The sequence below is a fragment of the Oncorhynchus mykiss genome, chromosome 24, assembly GCF_057628025.1.
Source record: "Oncorhynchus mykiss isolate SJ-2025 chromosome 24, ASM5762802v1, whole genome shotgun sequence".
NCBI lineage: Eukaryota > Metazoa > Chordata > Actinopteri > Salmoniformes > Salmonidae > Oncorhynchus > Oncorhynchus mykiss.
In genome coordinates, this window is record NC_143045.1 from 3681887 (window position 1) to 3700120 (window position 18234).

Consider the following 18234-nt stretch of genomic DNA (forward strand, 5'->3'; position numbering starts at 1 on the left):
ATACCTGAAGAGAATTCCTGGGGTGGTTGGTGCCCGGGGTGAATAGAGAAAAAGAAGAAAGCCTGTCGTCCTGTTGTTTTTTCATAAAGAGCAAATACCAATGCATGTGGTTGGTTATGTTAGATATGCTGTAAGAGCTTTCGTCCCCAAACCACTCCAGTGTAAGAATTGTAAAGGATATGTCCATGTTTCAACAGACGGACAGAGTATACTGAAGAACGGTGTGCAGAAGGGCAACGGTGTTGTTGGTGGGGATCAATATCTTGAGTTCCTGGAGTGCCCTATAAGGGTAAAGGAGATTGATGTGGCAAAAGATAGAGCGGTCAATCTAATCTCCTATGTGGAGGTGATTAAAACAATTAAGAAAACAAATGATGCTGGTGAAGATATTAGTAGTGGTAGAAGATATTTACTACACAGCCTGTAGTAAATGTTTGCTTCCAGACAAAAGATACCCTGTTTGTTAAAAATGTGGATTTTGTTGCGTTCATTGCTACAGTTACACACTGTAAGGCACGAGTCTCAAACAAGTCTAAGAAACTGGACATTATTATGTCTGCGGCCATCCTTGGGACTTAAGGATTTTACATCTGAAGACTTGCAAGTTGTACTGGCTCCGGAAGACCTGGTCTCCCAGGTTCCCCTTGAGCCTGTGTAGGGATCAGATCAATTTAAAATCTATATTTTTAAACGTTGTGGTTTTATTTGTGCATTTTTTTTGTTGTCGTTTTTTAGTTAATTGTTCAGTTTTTTGGGGAATTCTGTTTCCACCCGGAACAGTAGTTGGCGGGATGCACATTAAATTGTGTGATCGTCAATATACCATAGAAGAACTTAGAGTCAGCTTCCGGTCTGAAAGGAGGTGTAACCGTGACGAGATGACTTCGGCTGCTATCGCTCAGCCGAACAATCTGGAGAAATAATTCAAGTGTGTGTTGGAGAACTACAAAAACAGGTATACCAATACGTGCCTAAAATCAACTAAATGAATGACTGCATGTATTGTATTCATACACAATCTTTCGTGTGCATTATCCCAACCACACATGGAGCCCCCCCCCCATTGCTAGCTAACATTAGCTGAATGGCTGGCTGGCTAGCTAGCTAACACGTTAGTGGGCCAGAAGTCATTGCGTTTAGTAGCTAGCAATTTGTGGCAAATTCAGGAAGCTAAAACCTATTTTCTGCAGACATGGTGTTTTAAGTCTCCAAACCAAATGTTGCTTTAATAGTATACCTAGGTAACGTTAACTAACTAGTGTGCTACATTTGTACCTTTAGTGACGAAAACGGTGTTTACCGTGTTGTTTTGGTTGCGCCACGGTGCGCTGCAGGGTCAGGGCTCAAATAAAATTGTAAATGTCGCATACTTCGTAAAGAATAGTTGTAGCATAACAGTAAAATGCTTACTTAGGGCCCTAACCAACAATTTAGAGAAATAATAACAGGAGGGATAAATACACAATGAGTAACGAGAACTTGGCTATTATACACCGGGTACACGTACCGAGTCGATGTGGAAGTGTACGAGGTGATCAAATTGTATGTGTCACATGCGCCGAATACAACAGGTGTAGTAGACCTTACTGAAATGCTTACTTACAAGCCCTTAACCAACAATGCAGTTTTAAAAATAAAAAAAAATAAATTAAATTAACTAATTAAAGAGCAGCAGTAAAATAACAATAGCGGGGCTATATACAGGGGGTACCAGTTAGTCGATGTAATTGAGGTAATCAAATCAAATGTATTTATATAGCCCTTCGTACATCAGCTGATATCTCAAAGTGCTGTACAGAAACCCAGCCTAAAACAGCAAGCAATGCAGGTGTAGAAGCACGGTGGCTAGGAAAAACTTCTGACTTATACATAGTTAATACTAGACAGTAACAGCAGTGTAAAGGAGGGTGGTGGGCAATCCAAGTAGTCTGGGTAGCCATTTGATTAGATGTTCAGTAGTCTTATGGCTTGGGTGTAAAAGCAGTTTAGAAGCCTCTTGGACCTAGACTTGGCGCTCCGGTACTGCTTGCTGTGTGGTAGCAGAGGGAACAGTCTATGACTAGGGTAGCTGGAGTCTTTGACAATTTTTAGGGCCTTCCTCTGACACCGCCTGGTATAGAGGTCCTGGGAAAAGGAGGGGGAAAAGGAGTTTTTGTGCCTTCTTCACGACTGTGTTGGTGTGTATGGACCATTGGTCATTCCAATTTTTCTGCAAACCATGACAACCACCATCTCAAATTTGTCTGAAATTGTCTCTGTAGTTTGGAACAAATAAAATTAGCTTTCCTGACACATTATGTTCTAATTTGATCTCTGAGAAATTAAGCTGATTGAACTAGAGGTCGACCGATTATGATTTTTCAACGCCGATACCGATTATTGGAGGACCAAAAAAGCCGATACCGACTAATCGGCCGATTTTTATTTTTATTTGTAATAATGGCAATTACAACAATACTGGATAAACACTTATTTTAACTTAATATAATACATAAATAAAATCAATTTAGCCTCAAGTAAATAATGAAACATGTTCAATTTGGTTTAAATAATGCAAAAAACAAAGTGTTGGAGGAGAAAGTAAAAGCGCAATATGTGCCATGTAAGAAAGCTAACGCTTCAGTTCCTTGCTCAGAACATGAGAACATATGAAAGCTGGTGGTTCCTTTTAACATGAGTCTTCAATATTCCCAGGTAAGACGTTTTAGGTTGTAGTTATTATAGGAATTATAGGACTATTTCCCCTTATACCATTTGTATTTCATTAACCTTTGACTATTGGATGTTTTTATAGGCACTTTAGTATTGCCAGTGTAACAGTATAGCTTCCGTCCCTCTCCTCGCTCCTCCCTGGGCTAGAACCAGCAACACAACAACAACAGACACCCTCAAAGCAGCGTTACCCATGCAGAGCAAGGGGAACAACTACTAGAAGGCTCAGAGCGAGTGATGTTTGAAATGCTATTAGTGCGCGCGCTAACCAGCTAGCCATTTCACTTCGGTTACACCAGCCTCATCTCGGGAGTTGATAGGCTTGAAGTCATAAACAGTGACGCACAACCAAGAGCTGCTGGCAAAACACGCGAAAGTGCTGTTTGAATGAATGCTTACACCTGCTTCTGCCTACCACCGCTCAGTCAGATACTTGTATGCTCAGTAAGATTATATGCAACGCAGGACACGCTAGATAATATCTAGTAATATCATCAACCATGTGTAGTTAACTAGTGATTATGATAATTTTAATGCTAGCTAGCAACTTACCTTGGCTTACTGCATTCGTGTAACAGGCAGTCTCCTTGTGGAGTGCAACGAGAGAGAGGCAGGCCGTTATTGCGTTGGACTAGTTAACTGTAAGGTTGCTAGATTGGATACCCCGAGCTGACAAGGTGAAAATCTGTCTTTCTGTCCCTGAACAAGGCAGTTAACCCACCGTTCCTAGGCCGTCATTGAAAATAAGAATGTGTTCTTAACTCACTTGCCTAGTTAAATAAAGGTATGATTATTATTTAATTTTTTTAATTGGCAAATCGGCGCCCAAAAATACAGATTTCCGATTGTTATAAAAACTTGAAATCGGCCCTAATTAATCGGTCGACCTCTAGACCGAACCACCCTCTGGAGAGCCTTTGCGGTTGTGGGCGGTGCAGTTGCTGTACCAGGCGGTGACAGCCTGACAGGATGCTCTTGTGCACCTGTGAAAGTTAGTGGTGGGTTTTAGTGTCAAGGCAATTTTTTTTCAGCCTCCTGAGGTTGAAGAGGTGCTGTTGCTGTCTGTGTGCGTGGACCATTTCAGTTTGTCGGTGATATGTGCACAGAGGAACTTAACTTTCCACCTTCTCCACTGCTGTCCCATCAATGTGGATAGGGGGGTGCTCCTTTTGCTTTTTCCTGAAGTCCACGGTTATCTCTTTTGTTTTGCTGACATTGAGGTTATTTGTTGTGTTGTCTGCAATCTTGTTGATTGAGTTGGAGGCGTTCCTGGCCACGCAGTCATGGGTGAACAGGGAGTACAGAAGGGGGCTGAGAACTCACCCTTGTGGGGGTCCCAGTGTTGAGGATCAGCGGAGTGGAGATGTTTCCTACCTTCACCACCTGGGTGCGGCCCGTCAAAGTCCAGGAACCAGTTGCACGGGGTGGGGTCGAGACCCATTGTCTCAAGCTTAATGACGAGTTTGCAGGGTACTATGGTGTTAAATGCTGAGCTGTAGTCAATTAACAGCATTCTTACATGGGTATTCCTCTTGTCCAGATGGGATAGGGCAGTGTGATGGTTACTTCATCGTCTGTGGACCTATTAAGCAAATTGAAGTGGGTCTAGGGTGGCAGGTAGGGTGGAGGTGATATGATCCTTGACTAGTCTCTCAACGCACTTCATGATGACAGAAGTGAGTTCTACGGGGTGATAGTCATTTAGTTCAGTTACCTTAGCTTTCTTGGGAACAGGAACAATGGTGGCCATCTTGAAGCATGTGGGAACAGCAGGCGGGGATAGGGATTGATTATGTCAATAAACACACCAGCCAGCTGGTCTGCCAATGCTCCGAGGATGCGGCTAGGGATGCCGTCTGGGCCGGCAGCCTTGCGAGGGTTAACACGTTTAAATGTTTTACTCACATCGGCCACGGAGAAGGAGAGCCCACAGTCTTTGGTATCAAGCCATGTCGATGGCACTGTATTGTCCTCAAAGTACGCAAAGTTGTTTAATTTGTCTGGAAGTAAGATGTCGATGTCCGCGACAGGGCTGGGTTTCTTTTTGCAATCCGTGATTGTCTGTAGACCCGGCCACGTGCATCTTGTGTTTGAGTTGTTGCGACTCCACGTTGTCTCTATACTGACTTTGCTTGTTTGCCATATTTCCAAACGACTTGCCATGATTAAATGCGGTGGTACATGCTTTCAGTTTAGCATGAATGCTTGCCATCCATCCACGGTTTCTGGTTAGGGAGGGTTTTAATAGTCAGTGGGTACATCTCCTATACACTTATAAACACGCTCACCGAGTCAGCGTATACGTCAATTTTATTATCTGAGGCTTGCCGGAACATATCCAATTTCACGTGATCGACGCAATCCTGAAGCGTGGAATCGGATTGATCAGACCAGCGTTGGATAGACCTAAGCACGGGCGCATGAAACTGTGGGTTTTGCACAACCAAAGAATTTCTGCACAAACTGTCAGGAACCATCTCAGGGAAGCTCATCTGCGTGCTCGTTGTCCTCATCAGGGTCTTGACTTGACTGCAGTTTGGCGTCGTAACCGACTTCAGTGGGAAAATGCTAACCTTCGATGGCCACTTGCATGCTGAAGAAGTGTGTTCTTCACAGCTGATTCCTGGTTTCAACTGTACCCGGCAGACTGCGTGTATAGCGTGGGTGAGCGTTGTGAACAGTGCCCACATGGTCTGGTTATGTCATGGGCAGACATAAGCTAGGGACAAGAATGCAATTCTGTTCCTATCTATGTAAGTTTCAATGCACAGAGATATCGTGACGAGATCCTGAGGCCCATTGTCGTGCTATTAATCTGCCGACATCACCTCATGTTTCTGTATGATCGTGCACGGCCTCATGTCGCAAGAATCTGTTCATAATTCCTGGAAGTTGAGCATGTCTGTTCCATGGCCTGCATACTCACCAGACATGTCAATTATTGAGAATGTTTGGAATGCTCTTAATCGAAAGCGCTACTGCATGTTAATTTTCCCGCCAATATCCAGCAACTTCGCACAGCCATTGAAGAGGAGTGGGACAACATTCCAGAGGCCACAATCAACAGCCTGATCAACTCGTTGCGAAGGAGATGCGTCACCCTGAATGAGACAAATGGTGGTCACACCAGATGCTGATCGGTTTTCTGATCCACACCCATACTTTTTTTTTTAAAGGTATCTGTGACCAACAGATGTATCTCTATTCCCAGTCATGTGAAATCCATAGATTAGGGCCTAATTTATTTATTTAAATGGACTGATTTCCTTATATAAACTTTAACTCTAAAGTCTTTATTGCTGCGTCTTCTATTTTTATTCTGTGTAATATGGTATTGGTCCTGTTTCCTCACAGTCACCGTGCCCCGCCGCGCCCCCACCCCCAGCGGAGCCGTCATGTGGCAGGAGGCCCGCAAACATGAGCGCAAGCTGCGCGGCATGATGGTGGACTACAAACGCCGCGGCGAGCGCCGGCGAGAGTACTACGAGAAGATCGTAAGTCGCCCAGGCGCACTTTTTTTTTGTTGCTTTTCTTGTGCATAGCTCATTACACAAATCATCCAGATCTATACAACTTCATACAATCTGGTGTTTCGTGCTGGGCTGGAACTAAAAGCCTTCACACCGTGTAGCTCTCCAGGACCAGAGTTGGTGTTTTTTGTTTTTTTTACTGAATGAGGATTCACCTGCTCTGGTCTCCTCCCCCTGTCCTTTCTTTCACCCTTCTCTCCTCTACAGAAAAAGGACCCGGCTCAGTTCCTTCAGGTTCACGGCCGGGCCTATAAGATCCATCTGGACTCGGCCGTGGCGCTCGCCGCAGAAAGCCCCGTCAACATGTGAGGAGAGAAACGCGCATGAGTACAACACACACAAGACATGCATGTGCATACATGCCACCATGTCTTACTCTTGATATAATACTGTCACACAAATACTCTTTCTGCACATCACACGCTCGCACCACCTGAGACCACTAATCAGGATGTTATGTTCTCTTGTTGTTGCAGGATGCCCTGGCAGGGAGACGCCAACAACATGATTGACAGGTTTGACGTGAGGGCACACCTGGACTTCATACTTACCTACACCCCTCCGCTCCTCAACACAGCGTAAGTGTGTGTCTGAGGTCTCTCCTTCAGACTTCCTACCTTATTACGCCACTCTAGTAAGATGTCCTCACTGAAATTGATTATAATCATACACACACACACAGGTTGATTTGTTGCGGTTATTTAATGAAATGTGATATGAAAGGTCAAATGTGTTACGTGGGACCACCACCGTTTTTCGTCAAACATATTGAAGTGTTGCGTTTGGGTTGCAGCACACCAGAACAGGAGTCGGAGGAGAGGAAGTGCAACTATGAGCGTTACAGAGGCCTAGTGCAGAACGACTTTGCCAGCAGTGAGTATCCGCCGGTGTTGGTAATGCCATGTCTCTTGTGCCTCCCTCCCAGTGGGTATATTGTGTTTCTCAGTGTTCTCTAACCTCCCGCTGTCCCTCTGCAGTCTCCGAGGAGCAGTGTTTGTACCAGATCCAAATGGACGAGCTCTATGGTGGCCTGCAGAGGCCAAATGAGGACGAGAAGAAAAAGTTAGTCCTATCCCATCTTTTCACGATCTCCACATTCTCTATTTATGGCTTATAGAAGTATACTTGTATTTAGATTATTTGTATTGATTATGAATAAGCCCCTACCTTTTTTCATTTAGGCTTGCCAAGGAGAAGGCCACAATTGGCTACACGTACGAGGACAGTACTGTTACGAAGCCCGGGGAGGAAGAAGAGAAAGGGGAGGAGGATGACTCTGACAACAGCGAATCAGAGGAGGACGAGGGTATTCCAGACATTGGTGAGTTCCCGTATTTTCTCACCCACATACTGTAAGTATGAGTGGTTGGGTTGAGTGGACATTGGGCTTGTTTGACATTGCAGCCGACTGACTGACTGATCTAGAAATGACGTTGCGTCAAAAATAAAATAAAATATTATTTGTAGATCAGTCGGTCACAATTTACCCAGAATGCATCATGTTAACTGCAATTTTGAACAAGCCCAGAAAATGGTCATGTATGTGGAATGCGAGTATGCATTATTCTCTTATACCATTTTGTTGTGTGTGTTTCAGACGTGGAGGTGGACGTTGACGAGCTCAACACGGAGCAGGAGTTGGATCTGAACAAGATGGCCACTCCATATGGAATGGCAGAGGGAGATTTTGTCAGGTCAGTACCTGCTCCCATTATAGGCTATGCGTTTCGCTACAATTGTAATTGTCGACGTTACATTATCGCCGCAAATGCCTGTCATAAATTATTTTTTATTTTTATGTCGCTTACGTTGCTTCATGTTGCATTTTTGTTTTTTTTGTGCATTTTATGCTTCTAGTAAATGACCAGTTCCTTTCATAGCGTATTTTAACAAAGGTTAAAGAGTAGAAAGTCTGTTATATACACTGTGTTAACTGGCTGACTGTTTGACAGGATGCTGAGGAAAGACAAGGATGAGCTGGAGGCCATTAAACATGCCAAAGCTCTGGAGGCAGAGAAGGCCATGTACTCGGTAAGAAAGAATTGGTGTGTGTGTGTTCCCGGTGTGTTGCTGTTATGTCGATGATTGTTGGTAGGCCTTTTCCCTGATGATGTCACTGACTGACTGTGTGTGTGACCCTCAGGGCCGTCGCTCTCGCAGACAGAGGAGGGAGTTCAGAGAGAAGAGACTGAAGGGCAGACAGATCAGCCCACCCAGGTAAACATAATTTTATACCAGGGTTGGGGTCAATTCAGGAAGTACACAGAAATTCCAATTATTTTCATTGCTTTTGTCGTTTGAATTTAGTTTCTGAATTTACTTGGTATGGAATTGACCCCAACCCTTATTTTTATACGATATGGGGTAACTCACCTCATCCACGACCAATGTGTAGCGCACACATGGTACGAGACACACTGTCACACCTCTTTTAAACCCTTTCTCTGTTTATGATCTCCAGCTATGCCAGGAGAGACAGCCCAACCTACGATCCCTACAAACGGTGAGCGGGAGGCCAACCATTTAACTTTCTGTTGAAGTTTTTCACTTTAAAAGTCCATCTAATAGTATGTTTTGACTAGGAAAGTAATGGCACTGTCATCCTTTTGGTCAGTGCTACCAACTCATGATGAACTGCTTGCTAGTGAGGTTTGAGGTCACCCTTTTAATCAGTAGAGAGAACACTGATGATTCTCCCTTCCCTGGGAGCGCGATAGGTAGCTTAGTGGTTAGAGCTAGTTCGAATCCCCGAGGTGTCTAGATAGGGAGCATCTGCCCTAGCACATGATGCCGAAATGCATTATACTGTGACATTTTCTGTATTTTGAAAGTTCTATATCTTGAAAACGTGATTGCTGGCATGCAAGCCATTTTGGGACTGTATCAACAGTTGACTAGTGAAACAAATACCAAAACAGTTTTTGAGTGGAATTTTCCTTTACCCCGTAATTAGTCCAACGTCGCTGTCAATAATGGCTGATCCCTGGCCTTGAGCCCACTCTCTGAGGGTGGGTTCAAGTTCACACCACACACTTGTACAGGTTACACGCTTGTACATGTGTGAAACAGGACAAATATAAGCAGCCCTATTTTTAAAATATTTTTTTTGACCTCCTTCCTCTCTCCCTCAGGCCCCAGTCAGAGTCCAGTTCGGAGTCGCGCTCCCGCTCCCGTTCCCCGGGCCCAGAGAAGATCACCTTCATCACCAGCTTCGGAGGCAGTGACGAGGAGGCTGCCGCTGCAACTCAAGCTCCACCCCCTGTCCACACCCCCGCCAACTCGCTGCACCAGCCCGCAGGTCATAGCAGGGGCTCCCGGTCGGTAGCTTTCCCCTTCTGCTTTCCATTGGTTGTTTACTCCTGTCAGTCATGTTGCTGTCCATTGACTACAGCTGTAAAGATTTGGGCTTTAGAGATTTGGTAGGTGAAGTGGAGCTCAGATTTAGGTTAGTAAGTTTGACCTGAACAGTTTACAGTCCTAGTAGTGACCTTTTTAGAGATGCGTGTTAGTTTGTACATCCCAAACAGCAAATTCTGCATGTTGTTATTCATGATAAATCAATTAGATTGTGTACTTCTTCACATTAAAAGCTGCCCTAGACAACTTAGTACCACTTTTAAAGGCACCAGGAGGTAAGGGAAAATCATTATAGCATGTACGCCATGTGTCAATATTCAGTATGGTTCACAAAGTAGCAGAAATGCTTAAGTCCTGAGCTCTGGTCTACCTGTGTGGTTACATGATTTTACAAAAAAATTGCAGCACTATCAGTCCAATGTAGATCAAAACCTGAAATAAAAATGAGTTCAAGCGGACATTTAGGATTAGAGCAGCCTGTGGGTCGTTGCTAATACCTCAGTGTTGTCTCTCTGTTCAGCAGACGCCGCTCTTCCTCCAGCCCTTCCTCCTCTTCCACCCACTCTTCCACTCATCGCTCCTCCTCTCGTTCCTCCTCTCACTCACGCCGCGACAGACGCCGTGGAGGAGGGAGGGACAGACGACATGCCCGCTCCCGGTCGAGGCGGCGCTCCGACTCGCGGTCCCGGGGTAGAGGAGCCAACGGAGGAGGAAGAGTGGGGTCACGGAGGAGATGCGACCGGACACAGTCCCGCTCCAATGACCGAGATGGAGACCGGGAGAGGGACAGGGAGCGAGACAGGGACGTGGGACGTCGCTTCCCGGCACGCAGGCACACACGGTAAGGCAGCCTAGACAACCATATTTATTTATATTTTTTGGACCCCTTTTTCTCCCCAATTTTGTGATATCCAATTGGTAGTTACAGTTTTGTCCCATCGCTGCAACTTCTGTACGGGGGTCTCCCGGTCACGGCCGGCTGCGACACAGCCTGGGATCGAACCCGGGTTTTGTAGTGACGCCTCTAGCGCTTCGATGCAGTGCTTTAGACAGCTGCGCCTCTTGGGAGGCCCCTCCATATGACTTTTTTAACCTAAGTAAATCCTGAACGTAATGTATTTTTAAAAATCCTACCACTTACATGAACCGGTGAGCTCTTCGACGTTGTGCCGATCACATCTGTCTGCTCGACTTCCAGGTCCCGCTCAAACTCTCGACAGGGGGACCGTGCAAGGCGGGGGGGTGGGGGGCGGACTTTGGGAGGCCATCAGAGGAGGGTCAGCAGCAGCAGTCCTAGCCCCTCCCAATCCCCCCAGCCCAGCTGCACCCCTTCCCCCTCACACAGAGGAGGCCCGCCCTCTGCCACTGCACTCTGTGACAAGCTGAGAAAGTGAGTCCACTGACACCTACATGCATAAACACACTAGAGATCTTAAACGGGTTCAAAAAAGTTGGACCCGTTCCGAAATAGACCTGGTGCTTTCCCGCCCAGACCCGATATGCATAAATACAATTTTTAAATATAATGACCTGTTCTAAAAGTACACAAGAACAACTAGACCCGTTCCGATCCAGACAAAAAGTCAATTTTAAGCTACTTTATTAACCGGCGCTGATAAGCAAGGGGGAGAGAGGGGGGGCCGTGCTGTGCGTGCACTCCCGAGTGTGTGAGCGAGTGACACGGAGGAGGGCGTGAAAGATGAGACCGCAACCAACCAAGCCAAAGCAAGGATGGAGGGAGGGAATGCAACCAGCCAAGCTGACTCGTGTTATAGTAGATAGCTGCCATAGCTAGGTTATTCATCATTCAATATGATTACAAATCAAATGTTATTTGTCAAATGCTTTGTAAACCAACAGGTGTAGCCTAACAGTGAAATGCCTAACTTTACCTTCCATTGACTAGATATCTATAACTTTTGCCACACATGGAGCCTCTGACTGTAGCCTATTGCCGCTTTGACTTATAATTGGCCAACAAGCTACATGTGCCATTCTCGTGAAAAGCAAGAGCAGCGGCATAAATGATTACATTTCTCTCTCTACTGCAGCAGTCGCTGTTTGGATCTGTACGCATCATGTGTAAACTCAGTTAAAATGACAGGTACCCGAGACCTGTGACAATCAGATCTGACCCAGACCCTGTGATATTTAGAATTCTGGGTACCGGATTGGGTCTGATCCGCGAAGACCTCTAAAGCACACACACTAATACTCACATACAGTGCCTTGCGAAAGTATTCGGCCCCCTTGAACTTTGCGACCTTTTGCCACATTTCAGGCTTCAAACATAAAGATATAAAACTGTATTTTTTTGTGAAGAATCAACAACAAGTGGGACACAATCATGAAGTGGAACGACATTTATTGGATATTTCAAACTTTTTTAACAAATCAAAAACTGAAAAATTGGGCGTGCAAAATTATTCAGCCCCCTTAAGTTAATACTTTGTAGCGCCACCTTTTGCTGCGATAATAGCTGTAAGTCGCTTGGGGTATGTCTCTATCAGTTTTGCACATCGAGAGACTGAAATGTTTTCCCATTCCTCCTTGCAAAACAGCTCGAGCTCAGTGAGGTTGGATGGAGAGCATTTGTGAACAGCAGTTTTCAGTTCTTTCCACAGATTCTCGATTGGATTCAGGTCTGGACTTTGACTTGGCCATTTTAACACCTGGATATGCTGAAGAAAAGCAGGCCCAAACCATGATGCTGCCACCACCATGTTTGACAGTGGGGATGGTGTGTTCAGCTGTGTTGCTTTTACGCCAAACATAACGTTTTGCATTGTTGCCAAAAAGTTCAATTTTGGTTTCATCTGACCAGAGCACCTTCTTCCACATGTTTGGTGTGTCTCCCAGGTGGCTTGTGGCAAACTTTAAACAACACTTTTTATGGATATCTTTAAGAAATAGCTTTCTTCTTGCCACTCTTCCATAAAGGCCAGATTTGTGCAATATACGACTGATTGTTGTCCTATGGACAGAGTCTCCCACCTCAGCTCTAGATCTCTGCAGTTCATCCAGAGTGATCATGGGCCTCTTGGCTGCATCTCTGATCAGTCTTCTCCTTGTATGAGCTGAAAGTTTAGAGGGACGGCCAGGTCTTGGTAGATTTGCAGTGGTCTGATACTCCTTCCATTTCAATATTATCGCGTGCTCCTTGGGATGTTTAAAGCTTGGGAAATCTTTTTGTATCCAAATCCGGCTTTAAACTTCTTCACAACAGTATCTTGGACCTGCCTGGTGTGTTCCTTGTTCTTCATGATGCTCTCTGCGCTTTTAACGGACCTCTGAGACTATCACAGTGCAGGTGCATTTATACAGAGACTTGATTACACACAGGTGGATTGTATTTATCATCATTAGTCATTTAGGTCAACATTGGATCATTCAGAGATCCTCACTGAACTTCTGGAGAGAGTTTGCTGCACTGAAAGTAAAGGGGCTGAATAATTTTGCACGCCCAATTTTTCAGTTTTTGATTTGTTAAAAAAGTTTGAAATATCCAATAAATGTCGTTCCACTTCATGATTGTGTCCCACTTGTTGATTCTTCACAAACAAATACAGTTTTATATCTTTGTTTGAAGCCTGAAATGTGGCAAAAGGTCGCAAAGTTCAAGGGGGCCGAATACTTTCGCAAGGCACTGTATGTATATATACACCCAGCCTCCCCCTCACATGCCGTTTAAAACAAACAGCAGCAAGAAGTAGCTAATATTTGCCCTAGTCTGTCCCATGGAGGAGCTCTCTAATGGGAAATGGTGACCATTTCAGCCCTACTTTTCTTCCTCTTTCTCCCCCTCTCTCTTTCTCTCCCTCCAGGCCTGATACTCCGGGTGGTAAAGAGACGGGAGCTGCCAAAGTCAGTAAGAATTTGATCTAGCTGGGTTTGTTGCAAAAGTCTACGCCTCCCTCACCCCTGACAGGCTGAGCTGGCTATCCATCAGGCCGGGGACCCCCCCCCAAAGGCCATTGTGCACACAGAGAATGGAAATCATATGAAATGTCTTTTGACTGCCCCTCTCTGTGGAGCTCCCATATTTTAAATGGTGTCCTTACCTCCCCCCTGAATGTAGTGTAGAGTTAAACCGTTCTCTACTCAGTGTAGAGTGTGGTTACAGGGTTAGCCTGCCTCCAAAGGGCACAACCTACATTGCAGAGTGTTGTGACAGACTTTTCCCGGACCCTTCTTTCTCCGTAACCCTGAATGGACTGGTGTTCCCAGCACCCTTTCTGTCACTTATGTATCTGTCTGTATTATGGATATTCTGCGGCACCTGCTGAGCTATGCAGAGTGGTGCAGGTCAGACCAGAGAGTGGAGTGTGTCCCTCAATCTCAATGCTGAGATGTTTCACTCTACATATAGACAACACATTTTTAAAGCTCGTGCTCTCCGACTGAGGGGAAAGCACTGATATGTCATTGTCAGAAGCTCTTAAATGGCTTCCTTGTCTCCTTTCCTTGTCTCCTCTCTCTCCCCTCACCATTGATCTTAAGCGACTGGGCCAGTAAAAGCGCAGGCGTAGTAAAGGAAGCCATAGAATAGGGGGGAGAGTAGTCTGGGTGCGTTCCAATAGTCTTAAGAGGCTTCCTCTCCTCGTCTCCATTCTGCCATCTGCGCTGACGGTAAAGAACTAGACCGGTGAAGGTGGTGCACTGGCAGGCATACTCTATATTCTTCTCTGTTACGTTTCAGATCAGCTAAAGTGAAGGACACTCAGGAGAGGAGGCCATTTTAGGCTGTTAAGCACGTCCCTGCAATGTAGTGAGGTCGGAGCTCTCAGGTGTATGCAGCTGTTGTGGACAGCAGAGCGGTGAGAGGGGGGGGGCTGGGCTTGTCTGAGCAGGCAGGAGAAATACACCACCGCGCCTCTCCACCCAGGACTTAACAGCACACACTGTTACCTGCTGCCTTCCCCTTAGAGACACGCCACTAGACATGGCTAGTAACCGCTCCAGTACAGGGGATTCACCGGGGTAAAGGGATGTCTCGTAGTTGCTGTGTAGAAGGAGAGTGATAGAGGGAAGGGTCATTAAACTCAGTAGGTTGCCATTTTAGCCTGTTGTGTATGTGTGCGCTTGTTTATCCTCAAGCTGAATTCCTACCTGGCCAGGGAGTGTCAGCAGGGAATGTACAGCGGAGGGGAGGGCTGCTGGCGCTACTTGTGCCAGACTGTTCTTTCCCTGTTCGACTCTCTTACCCTTAGCTGTCCTCACAACATTCACACATATGTACAAATGCATAAGACACATATACTTAAAGAGTCCAGTTCCATGTAATGTGATCCTGTCCTGCTACAGTGTACAACAGCTGCGGGCAACGGGCACGGGGTTTGCCTCTCCTCCCCTCACGTAGCCGGCTCTTCCAGTCCAGCAGAGAACAGGACATGACAAACGGCTTACGTGATTTACGGCCGTATAACCCCCATATGACTAACCGTGGCCTTACCAGCTACTATATGAGGCAGTGGTGGTCCAAAACGTGCCCATCCCCGTAGTTCCACACACACCCTGTGCTCCTGCCCTGTGAGTGTGTGTGCTGATGCCTGCGTGTCTCTTACAGCCCAGGATGACCCCGCAGGAGAAGCTGAAGATACGCATGCAGAAGGCCCTCAACAGGCAGTGTGAGTAGACAGACTGGACTCTGTTTGGTCAGTCTCAGTTACAACTAGTTGATACTGTGTTTGTATATAAATATTCATCCTACCTCTGCTCTTCTGTTTCTCCCACAGCCAAGGCGGATAAGAAAGCAGCCCAAGCGAAAGTCACTCAGCAGGAAAATAAGCGAGCGGTGCGTGTGGATTCGTGTTTGTGATCTGCTAGCCAGCTCCCCCCCCCCCCCCCCCCCCCCCCCCCCCCCCCCATTATAGCATATTGTGTGATGTTTCCTCTAGAAACAGACAGTGTCCCCCTAAGACAGTCCTTTGATACATGTTGTAATCTGCCATTGGCCCTCATGGCTATGTATACTTTACAGGAGCGCGAGGGAGAGCTCAGAGCCATGGCACGCAAGATCCGCATGAAGTAAGACTGTGTGATTGTGTGTGTGTGAGATGCTGCATTGTGGTGCCGTATGACTCTGGTTAAACGGTGGTGTGTGTGTGTTCCAGGGAGCGTGAGCGTCGGGAGAAAGAGAGGGACGAGTGGGAGAGACAGTACGGACGACAAAGCCACTCGCCCTCCCCATCTAAATATGGTGAGTCACCCCTTAACTGTCATCGTTGTTAAATCCTTGACGGGATGTGTTCAATTGCACACTTTTTGAAATGGCCGTGCAATTGGGATGCAGCTCATAAGCCTCTAACAGTAGCTCAGTACTAGTTGTGGCTCAGTATTAGTTGTCAAATCAAATTGTATTTGTCACATGTGCCGAACACAAAAGGTGTAGACTTCACCGTGAATTGCTTACTTACGAGCCCTCTCCCAACAATGCAGAGTTAAAAGTAAGAATTTGCAAATTATACACTTTTTTTCTTTTTTGTTTTGTCAATGTGTGTGACATTGGCTCAGTACTAGTTCTGAGTGTTGTCAGTTAACTTTCTGGCACACTGTTGTGTTGGTCATTCTTTCATCAGGTGTGTCTGTCCTCTTGTCTGTCCCTCAGGTCGTGACCACAGCTCATCCAGAAGGTATGTGAGCCACCACAAGAATCTCCACTGTTGAGGAAGGATGTTGACTCTCGCGCACGTTATCTCAGTAGCGCATCATACTCTCCCTCTGCGATCTGTCGCAACTCTTTCTCGACACTGTAATGGGGGAAGTAATGATCACTGAAGTCCATATTCAGTTTAGAGTGATTAACACAATGTTGAGCATATTTCTGTAATGCTCAAGATTTCCAGTGTTCTATTTGTGACACACGACAGACACACACTCTCACACTCTTTGTTCCTTTCTCCCCCCCCCCCCCCCTCACACACTCGTATTCAAATGTGTTCTCTCCCGCTCACACGCACCCACATTGGGACAAAGAGTTTGAATCAAAAGCCTGCATACTCTCACAGAGGGCTGTCAGTACTGATGTTAGGCTCTCTCGTCCCTGGTCCTCCCTGGGGAGTTGTGGGGCCGGCTGTGGTATTGGGTAGTGGGGGGGACACACTGAACCTGGAGTCTCGGTACATCAGAAACAGATGAGGCTTAACACTGTCAGTCTCAATACGCTACAGCAGTTCTGCACTTAGATCATCCATGTGTATGCGACAGACCAATGGTAGCTTAGTCAAATATGATACAAGCTAGCAAGTACCAGCAAATACTGGAGAGTAACTGTTTACACCAGGAAGTATCCCAATATTTTAAAGAAAGTAATGTCTTGTGTAATAATTGGCTAGTCATGTCCAGTTTGACATATAGCATTATAAGTGGGGGTAGTGAATATACTGTGGGGGTCCAAATATAGCACTGTGTTACCTGAGACTCAAACACACTCTTTTCTCGGGTTTCCAGGAGGTCCCGTTCCCGGTCGAGGAGTCCATATTACCGATACTAAACATACCGCTTGGACCCACTAACCCCCACAACCCTCCTCATCCCCTCTTCTGCCTACTGTTCCAGTGAAGAGATTTGAGAAAAGGAGAGAAGTGAGGGACAATGTGCTGAATGGTAGAGAGACTGAATGAGGGTGAGGTAGAGATGGATGGGGGAGAGGAAAATGGAAGAGCTGAATTGGAGGCCGGAGATTGAGATTTGGTAGTTATTGCATCTGGCCACATTTTAGTGTCAGTAATTCTGCATACATATTTATCTCCTTTTATGATGGTCTTGCTTTTTCTCCATCTCTGGGTGCTCTTTCTATCTTTCCCTGTGCCCCCGTCCCCTCAATCTCTCTCTGAGAAAAGTATGTTGGCATCACTGAATAGGATGTAAAAGAAATCGGATTTAAATTTGTACCTTCATCTATGTACATAGTTTTCTGCAATTACAAGTGAGTGAACATTGATGAAATCCCGAGGCAGTGTATAGCTCCATGTGAATATGAAAAATAATTGGTCGCTAATGATTTTAATCTTTTTGTATGGCATGCCCCCAACCACTCACCCAGTGAATTGAGACTTGATTGTACTCTTCTGAGTAACAGATTGTTTTAATCCAAATATATGATCAGTTATCAAACTGAGAAATCCAAATAAAATGCACAAAAGTATCTGTCGTCAATCTATTGGTTTTGTGTCTTTACTTGAATGTTCTCATCTCTCATACATGCATTATAAATGTCCCCAAGTCTTAACTGCAATACTTCACTAGTGAGGCTTTGAGTCAAGAAGCAAAGTGTCTTGTCCAACACTTGATTAAAGTTGTTTGGAGTTATATAAAAGTCAGGGACCAATTTAACAAGTAGTTTGGTTATTGTAGCTAAGATGCATTTACAATTATACATTATAATGCATTTTGTCGAAATGATTGCGCTTTAGCGTACTGGTAAGATCAACTCACTAAGTGATGAGTGTGAAGGGAAGGTGTCAGCATTTATAGTCTACTACCCTACTTGTAAGGCGCAGTTCTCGTTAAGCAGGCCACGTATAGCCACCGGGTGGCGCCAAACACCTTATTTCGTGTAATAACCTACCTTTTACGCACATTATTCAGCATGTGTTACATTGTTACATCTAACCATTTACAATGTTTCACAACA

General features: G+C 45.5%; 1 protein-coding gene across 12 annotated transcripts; it reads left to right on the top strand.

The window, feature by feature from the left end:
• The first annotated feature begins 36 nt into the window (after window positions 1-36).
• LOC110503556 (CLK4-associating serine/arginine rich protein) lies at window positions 37-17756 on the top strand. Of its 12 annotated transcripts, none has more exons than XR_016491264.1 (21): window positions 37-955; window positions 6067-6206; window positions 6450-6547; window positions 6719-6820; window positions 7036-7115; window positions 7220-7304; window positions 7424-7563; window positions 7840-7936; window positions 8195-8273; window positions 8386-8459; window positions 8704-8745; window positions 9374-9559; window positions 10120-10440; window positions 10798-10989; window positions 13424-13467; window positions 15166-15226; window positions 15335-15393; window positions 15580-15626; window positions 15713-15798; window positions 16207-16231; window positions 17049-17756. XR_016491264.1 is itself a non-coding variant. In XM_090218118.1 (21 exons), exons 2-21 carry the CDS (start codon window positions 6108-6110, stop codon window positions 17089-17091), a joined length of 1956 nt encoding a protein of 651 aa, XP_090074244.1. In that variant the 5' UTR covers window positions 37-955; window positions 6067-6107; the 3' UTR covers window positions 17092-17756. The 12 variants fall into 12 exon arrangements, 2 of the variants coding, with proteins under 2 accessions (XP_090074244.1, XP_090074245.1); XR_016491265.1 differs by having other exon boundaries at window positions 10123-10440; XR_016491269.1 differs by having other exon boundaries at window positions 9374-9540.
• The last annotated feature ends 478 nt before the right edge of the window (window positions 17757-18234 follow it).

Coding starts and splice junctions, on each gene's coding strand:
- LOC110503556 (XM_090218118.1), top strand. CDS start 6,108: ATGTGGCAGGAGGCCCGCAAACATGAGCGCAAGCTGCGCGGCATGATG. Junction 6,821..7,035: donor CCTCCGCTCCTCAACACAGC/GTAAGTGTGTGT, acceptor TTTGGGTTGCAG/CACACCAGAACAGGAGTCGG. Junction 7,937..8,194: donor GCAGAGGGAGATTTTGTCAG/GTCAGTACCTGC, acceptor ACTGTTTGACAG/GATGCTGAGGAAAGACAAGG.